Source organism: Salvelinus sp. IW2-2015, unplaced genomic scaffold (genome assembly GCF_002910315.2).
Source record: "Salvelinus sp. IW2-2015 unplaced genomic scaffold, ASM291031v2 Un_scaffold2262, whole genome shotgun sequence".
In the NCBI taxonomy this organism is placed as follows: Eukaryota; Metazoa; Chordata; class Actinopteri; order Salmoniformes; family Salmonidae; genus Salvelinus; species Salvelinus sp. IW2-2015.
This window is the reverse complement of record NW_019943590.1, coordinates 65,079-73,723: the sequence shown is the minus strand read 5'-3', so window position 1 is coordinate 73,723 and position 8,645 is coordinate 65,079. Positions and strand designations below refer to the sequence as shown.

At 44.1% G+C, this 8,645-nt stretch overlaps 1 protein-coding gene across 3 annotated transcripts in view; it reads right to left on the bottom strand.

Annotated features, from left to right (window-relative positions):
- The window catches only part of LOC112073440 (protein shisa-5-like), a 33,744-nt gene extending 29,820 nt beyond the window's left edge, over positions 1-3,924 (bottom strand). For 2 of the 3 annotated variants that reach the window (XM_024140731.2, XM_070440143.1), the window contains exons 1-2: positions 3,760-3,924; positions 1,008-1,170 (exon numbers count right to left, since the gene is read on the bottom strand). In XM_024140731.2, coding sequence (XP_023996499.1) covers positions 1,008-1,170; positions 3,760-3,823 — 227 coding nt within the window. In that variant the 5' untranslated portion in view covers positions 3,824-3,924. The remainder of the gene's footprint in view (positions 1-1,007; positions 1,171-3,759) is intronic. The other variant, XM_024140728.2, reaches the window with a different exon arrangement.
- Between the last annotated feature and the right edge of the window lie 4,721 nt (positions 3,925-8,645).

The following is an 8,645-nucleotide window of genomic DNA, read 5'->3' as shown; positions in this document are numbered from 1 at the left end:
GTTAATCGGCCATAATCGCGTCCAAAATGGACGATTAGTGTGAAACTTTGAAAATCGGCCGTACGTCGACCTCTAGTCTGAATACTGATGTATATGTGTTTTAATTTTTAATACATCTTGCAGAAGAATGTCCTTAAAACCAGTTTTTTGCTTTGTCATTATGGGGTTATTCTGTGATTGTCATTATGGGTAACGGTATGTCATTATGGGGTATTTGATGGTCATTATGGGGTATTGTGTTGGTTTAGAATGAGGGGGGGAAAAACAATTCAATACATTCTAAATAAACATAAAACAAAAATTGTCCCAAAGGGGGGTCCCTCGAATACTTTTCCAAATGCACTACTTTAGACCAGGGCCCTTTATTCCCATAGTATAGTCGCACTACTATTGACCAGGGCCCTATTCCCTATATAGGCGCTAGCTCGTTTAGACCAGGCCCTATTCCTAATAATGCACTACCTTTAGACCAGGCCCTATTCCCTTATATTAGTGCAATCTTTAGACCAGGCCCTGCCTGCTGTGATGTGGAGAGGGAGGCCTGCTGTGATGTGGAGAGGGAGGCCTGCTGTGATGTGGAGAGGGAGGCCTGCTGTGATGTGGAGAGGGAAACCTCCACTCAGCTTTTATTCAGAAAGAAACCGAGGTGCATTGAGTTGGTTGGAGCCTCTCCAGTGTGCTGATAATAAATAATCATTAATTTAAGATTGATTTTGAGCCGCCATGGATGTTCCCTATGTAGTGCACTACTTTAGACCAGAGCCCTATTCCCTATGTAGTGCACTACTTTAGACCAGGGTCCTATTCCCTATATAGTGCACTACTTTAGACCAGGGCCCTATTCCCTATATAGTGCACTACTTTAGACCAGGGTCCTATTCCCTATATAGTGCACTACTTTAGACCAGGGCCCTATTCCCTATATAGTGCACGACTTTAGACTAGGGCCCCATGGGGCATAGGGTACCATTTGATTTAGGACATAGCCATAGTTTTTGTCCTCCTACCTGAAAAAGCAGCTGCTCTGTTCAGACTTCCCCATCTGTCCGTAGCCATTGATGCAGCAGTATCTATTCTCACACGTTCCACAGCACTCCTGGAACACACCGCAGTACTGCTTGGATTGGTATCGGCTGCTGGCATCGTAGTAGCCCTCACAGTCATCACCAGCTGGGTAGAAAGGAGAAAGACATCATAGGTTTGAGTTGGACAAAGCTTGGGAGAAAATACATGGTATAGTCTAACTTGGAAAGACAACAGCAATAACATTGACAGGTAATACAACAAACACAACAGAGTTAATGAGGGAGTTTGATTAAGCTGACCCACAGTGCACCGGGCTATGGCCCACGACATGAACAGGCAAAAGCAGTGAAGGAGGAGCGCTCTTTTCAAAATCAACAGTTATCTGCCCCCTGCTCGGTCATGTTATCAACAAGGTAGCATGGAGCATACATCTATTTTTATCCAAAGCAATACCTTTAGCATGTGAAAACACAGAATCCTACTCAATACTCCATGTGCTTAACCTACATAAAAGAAAATTGGAGCTGCTGTCAGTCAGAGCGGGGCACCTGGCTCATGCCCAGTTCCAAAAGGAATTCAATCACTTTTCACAAACTCCTCCCACGTGGTGCAAACTCCTCCCACATGGTGCAAACTCCTCCCATATGGTGCAACCCTGACAGATAATCAAACCCCCTCAGTGTTTTTTTAAGCCTTATTCCACCAGGTAAGTTGACTGAACAYATTCTCATTTAAAGCAACGACCTAGGGAATAGTTACAGAGGAGAGGAGATGAATGAGCCCATTGGAAGCTGAGGATGATTAAGTGGCAGTGATGGTATGAGGGACAGATTGTGAATTTAGCCAGGACACCGGGGGTTAACACCCCTACGATAAGTGGCATGGGATCTTTAGTGACCACAGAGAGTCAGGACACCCGTTTAACATCCACTCCGAAAGACAGTACCCCTACACAGGGCAATGTCCCCAATCACTGCCCTGGGGCATTGGGATATGTTTTAGACCAGAGGAAAGAGTGCCTCCTACTGGCCCTCCAACACCACTTCTAGCAGCATCTGGTCTCCCATCCAGGGACTGACCAGGACCAACCCTGCTTAGCTTCAGAAGCAAGCCAGCAGTGGGATGCAGGGTGGTATGCTGCTGGGGTGGGTGATGATGGTAGCCTAACCACATGGGGCTACAGAGTTCCCCAATGTCTTAAAAGCACCATAATGTTGTGATCAAATCAACTGGGAACTAGGACATTTCTGACTTCTGAGCGTTCAAGACAACTGGGAACCTGTGGGATGCGGGGAAATTAGCTCCGACTGGTAAAATCGTTTTGAATGGTCATCCAAGTCGGCCACTCAGCATCTTCCTATAACTCCGACTTAACGGCCTGAAGATCACTGGCTCGTGATTTTACCTCTCCYCCCCCCCCCCCCCCCCCMYYCTCCCCGAGCTCACAGTTGACACGAAAGCACCACAATTCCACTTCTGAGTTCAACATCGCCAAAACAACTGCTATGCAGATGTGGACTAAAGCGAATCTGATTGAATTGGCCACTTAATCTCCCCAAACGTTCTATCTGAAGCCTAAAACGAGGTGGATGTCCATGCAGCTAGCAGAGGGTAACGTAAAGTCATGAGGTGGCAGGCCCGCCAGACAGACATCCTTGATTGCTTCCTCGAGATCTGGTTTATCGAATTAGAGTAGCTCGGATGTGAATGACCTCTCACAATCAGGCGCAGAGCAAATTATTAATGTATCTCTCTCTGGCTAAAATGCCCTCAAAATACTGTACATTTTCAAATTTCAACATTTACAATCCAAGATGGAGTGAAACACTAGTCATGTCCCAGTCTCACCCATGTCATTTACGAGTTCGTTCCCTGTGACATCATGGAAGCAGACACTTTTTTTTATTTTTTTATTACTTTAGCTAGTTACAACTAAATTAACAACAAACAGTTCAACTCCACGAGTCACACAACACATATTGCATGTGTAGTTCATCACCCAGTAACAGCGGAGGAAGTGGATATTGCGAAATAAGAACGATATAGTAAGTTAGTTAGATAATACTATCCACAGGATCCACATGTGTGCCATCACAGCAACAAGATTTGTGACCTGTTGCCACAAGAAAAGGGCAACCAGTGAAGAACAAACACCATTGTAAATACAACCCATATKTATGCTTATTTATTTTCCCTTKTGTACTTTAACCATTTGTTACATTGTTACAACACTGTATATATATAATATGACATTTGTAATGTCTTTATTCTTTTGAAACTTCTGTATGTGTAATGTTTCCTGTTAATTTGTATTGTTTATTTCACTTTTGTATATTATCTATTTCACTTCCCATGCCAATAAAGCCCCTTGAATTGAATTAATACTGCATAACGACGTTACGTCCATGTTTGACAGTGAGATAACATAACCCTTCTCTAGACCAACTATGTACTTAAAACCTTTTAAGAGTTAAGGCAAAGTCATACGAAACAGTCATACATATGTAGTTACCAAACAGACAGTAAGTGGCTTTAGCAGCRTGGTTGCCAGACTCGCCCCACCTCATCCGAAAATGAAAGATGTACYTTCACATGTACTTTCACTGTTAGACATCTAACGTTAGCTAGCTTTGCGGAGAGGAAAAAAAAACATCAACAAACTCTTAGCTACAATGTCACAGACTGATACTGAACAATGTTTGTTAATGACTGATTTCCAATTGACAAACTCACCGGTCACGAAGGGGATCAGAGTCCCACACAAAAGGAGCACAACAACGCACAGACTCTCCGCCATGGCTTTGTCTATTCAGATGCTACTAACACGCACAACGGCAATGGCTTTGTCTATTCAGATGYTACTAACAAGCACAACCGCAAGTCCCAGCCCGGAATGCTATAGTTTCTYCTTCCATGKTATTATGGCGGTCCGCAAACAACGTTAGAGGTGCATGCCGCCACCTACTGGATGGGGGGGGGACTGACAAACCAAAATAATAAGGATTAGGTCAATGTAAAAAAAAAAAAAAAAAAACACTTCTAATATTCAAAAGTAAATAAAACACAAAAACTACAACTGTACTCTTTCAGTTGGATTTAAATGTCTATTCAGATCCCTCAACAGGCTCTGGAACCTGGGAGGGGGGAACCTCTTCATTCTGTATTATTCCMTGTAACATTTCGGCTGTAAAGTCCTGGAGATCCAGAAATACTTTTTTGCCACCTTCACAATGATATCTAGATTCTTTTAACTTTTTATTAGTTCGACTAGTGTAATTCAATCACTTTGCTTATAAACGCAACAAAGTTCACCTGCTTCACAGTTAGTGTGTCGGGATCCTTCTCCTGCATTGGATTCACTGCAGGCTGTGGGACATCTACCATTTAGTGGCGTTTATTCATGGATGCCAAGGGAAGCCAGGCTTCCCCAAAACATTTTTTAAGAAAAAAGCAAATAACCAAATCATTTTTTTCCTCTCTGTCTTTCATCAATTTCCTTCAATTTGCATGAGGCTGAATGTATCTCACCGGAGAAAGYATCCGAGCGAGGGAAACAGCGCCCCCTCTGTCTCAGTATGCCTACTGTATCTATCTGATGCTATCTGGTCAGAAAGAGTATGACATTGTTGCCGCCTGTAACATTGAATGCAAGAGAAGCCAACGAGCATTTTGCCTCCCTTGAATTTTTTTACAAATTAAATAATAGCCAATCAGCGTTGAGCTAAACTGTGTGAGCTCAGCTGTGAATGGTCCAGGCGCACCAACAAAAAAAGTGTCAAGGGAAGCCAGTTTGGATTTGGCTTCAGACCAATCACATCAGAAGCCAAACATCATTATTGACAGAAAAAACTTTAATTGTTACATCTCATTGTGTTGTTGTCCTCCAGTGGCTAGCTAGCTAACTAAAATTGGGCCTTTCCTAAATTAGCCATCGATGGAGATAGGGATTTGGACTTGTGGTTTTACTTAATTCTCCGTACTGGCCAATGATTATAAAGGGGATTCTGATCCAACCATATTTTCATACTTTGTTCCCCTGGCCTATGTACAAAAGGCTGTGAAGTATTTGTTGTTAATCATTTCAGTAATGTTAGTTCTTCATATCAAAGCTGTAGTTCCGCCCACCGGTGAAGTGGAGCAAAGCATGCTGGGCGATCTCCAGCTCAGAAAAGAAGATAAGCTGGAGAGAAGTAAAGCGAGAGAAAGTTCCAGACGTCCTTGTGTTTTCTCCAATTAGCTTTCATTGTGTTAGCCGAGGCCAGTGTGCATCCTTGTTGATCAACACACACACCACACACCACACAAAGACACACACACACCACACACACACACAGCACACACAACACACACACACACACACACACAACACACAACACACAACCACACACACCACCACACACACACAACACACACACACATAGACCACAAACACATTTTATTGGCTCTTAACCAACCATGCTATTATGTGTGTTTTTTCTCGCTGTTCGTAACTTGTTTTGTACATAATGTTGCTGCTACTGTCTCTTATGACTGAAAAGAGCTTCTGGACTTCAGAACAGCGATTACTCCCCTCAAAATGGACAAAGAGTTCTTCTTCAATGAGTCGGACGGGAGGGATATAGTACTACAGACACCCGACCAGGCCCAGATTCCTGTGATTCGCTGGAAAAGGAAACAGAGGTTTCGCGGAAAGATATCAGGGTAACTTGTGAGGATCAGGCGACGAGTGGCTAATTTGCCCTTGCCTTTCGTTCTGCTAGCTAACGTTCAGTCGCTGGAAAATAAATGGGACGAACTGAAAGCACGTATATCCTACCAACAGGACATTAAAAATAATAATATCATTATAATGTGTAATATCTGCATTGTGTCAAGAAGCAGTGCGGCTTGGTTGGGTTGTGTTTCGGAGGACGCATGGCTCTCGACCTTCGCCTCTCCCGAGTCCGTATGGGAGTTGCAGCGATGAGACAAGACTGTAACTACTACCAATTGGATATCACGAAATTGAAGAGAAAAAAAGGGTAAAAAAACCAACCAAAAAACAAATATCTGATGTTTCAACGAGTCGTGGCTGAACAACGACATTAAGAACATACAACTGGCGGGTTATACACTGTATCAACAGGACAGAACAGCAGCCTCTGGTAAGGCATGGGGTGGGGGCCTATGCATAGTGGTAAACAACAGCTGGTGCACGATATCTAAGAAAGTCTCAAGGTTTTGCTCGCCTGACGTAGAGTATCTCATGATAAGCTGTAGACCACMCTATCTACCTAGAGAGTTTTCATCTSTATTTTTCGTAGCTGTCTACATACCACCACAGACCGAGGCTGGCACTAAAACCACACTCAATGAKCTGTATTCCGTCATAAGCAAACAGGAAAACGCTCATCCAGAGGCRGCACTCCTAGTGGCCGGGGACTTTAATGCAGGGAAACTKAAATCAGTTTKACCTMATTTCTATYAGCATGTTAAATGTGCAACTAGAGGGAAAACAAATTYTAGACCACCTTTACTTCACACACAGAGATGCATACAAAGCTTTCCCTCGCCCTCCATTTGGCWAATCTGACCATAACTCTATCCTCCTTATTCCTGCTTACAAGCTAAAATTAAAACAGGAAGCACCAGTGACTCGGTCTATAAAAAAGTGGTCTGATAAAGCAGATGCTAARCTACAGGACTGTTTTGCTAGCACAGACTATGGAATATGTTCCGGGATTCTTCCGATGGCACTGAGGAGTACACCGCATCAGTCACTGGCTTTATCAATAAGTGCAACGAGGACGTCGTCCCCACAGTGACTGTACGTACATACCCCAACCAGAAGCCATGGATTACAGGCAACATTCGCACTAAGATCAATGGTAGAGCTGCCGCTTTCAAGGAGCGGGATTCTAACCCGGAAGCTTATAAAAAATCCCGCTATGCTCTCCGACGAACCATCAAACAGGCAAAGCGTCAATACAGGCCTAAGATCGAATCATACTACACCAGCTCCGACGCTCGTCGGATGTGGCAGGGCTTGCAAACTAGTACAGACTACAAAGGGAAGCACAGCCGAGAGCTGCCCGGTGACACGAGCCTACCAGACAAGCTAAATAACTTCCATGCTCACTTTGAGGAAAGTAAAACTGAAACATGCATGAGAGCATCAGCTGTTCCGGACGACAGGGTGATCACGCTCTCCGTAGCCGATGTGAGTAAGACCTTTAAACGGGTCAACATTCACAATACATATATATATATATATATCACGGTGTCAAGGCAAATGAATTAACATGTTATAGAGCCAAACAACACAATTATCACAATGAATAGGTTGTATTATGGCTTTTTTCCCCCTGGATTGGCTTCCCCGGTGATTTTACCCATGCACCACTACTGCTACCATCTCCACTCACTCCTTCAGCTATTTTCACTGCCTCCACATAGGAAACCTGCTGGATGGCCCTGATCCTAGCTACTGCGACATCCTTCATCCGTACAGGGTACTCCTGTAACTCGGGAACGTGATTCCCATCACAATTACAACAACCTGCTTCATCTGACTCTTCAACTGCTACATATTTATTCCTTCAACAAACACTTGCCACGTGTCCAAACGTTTTACAGTTGTAACACTGCAGCGGCTTCTGTACAATACGGTCTCACCTCATATCTCACATACCCAAGTTTTACCTGAGTCATGAGAATCACTTCCTCGAACCACAGTAAAACGATAGGCTATCCACCTTCTTTCCATCTATCATTCGGGTCAAGCGACATGCGTCTACCACTACTGGCATGTTATCCTTAAACCACACAGCCTCTATGTCCAATGAGACGCCAGAGATAACACCTTTAACCACACAGCCTCTATGTCCAACGAGACGCCAGAGATAACATCTTAAACCACACAGCCTCTATGTCCAACGAGACGCCAGAGATAACATCTTTAACCACACAGCCTCTATGTCCAACGAGTCCGCCAGAGATGACTCCTTTAACCACACAGCCTCCTTGTCCAACGAGACGCCAGAGATAACATCTTTAACCACACAGCCTCTATGTCCAACGAGACGCCAGAGATGACACCTTTAACCACACAGCCTCTATGTTCAACGAGACGCCAGAGATGACATCTTAAATCACACAGCCTCTATGTCCAACGAGACGCCAGAAATAACACCTTTAACCGGTGCCCGACTCTGAACATCCTAGCCAACAATGAGCCAGATATTTCACCAGATGTATAAATGTGAAGCGTCCGCTTGGCGTTTCTTCTCACTACCAAATATGGCATTTTAACTAGGTAACCTAGGACAACAACCAGGTAACTACCAAATATGGTAGTGAGAGGAAGCCCAGTGGGCGGCAGTGGGAAAAAATCGGAGGSCCTGTTGTCCGGACCTCTGGCAGTCTCTATGGGGGTGCCACAGGGTTCAATTCTCGGGCCGACTATCTTCTCTGTATACACCAATGATGTCGCTCTCGCTGCTGGTGATTCTAAAAGTTAACCAGCAGATGAGTAGGATAAGAGAGTTAAGGCAATAAATAGCCATGGTGGCGAAGTAATTACAATATAGCAATTAAACACTGGAATGGTAGGGATGTGCAGAAGATGAATGTGCAAGTTG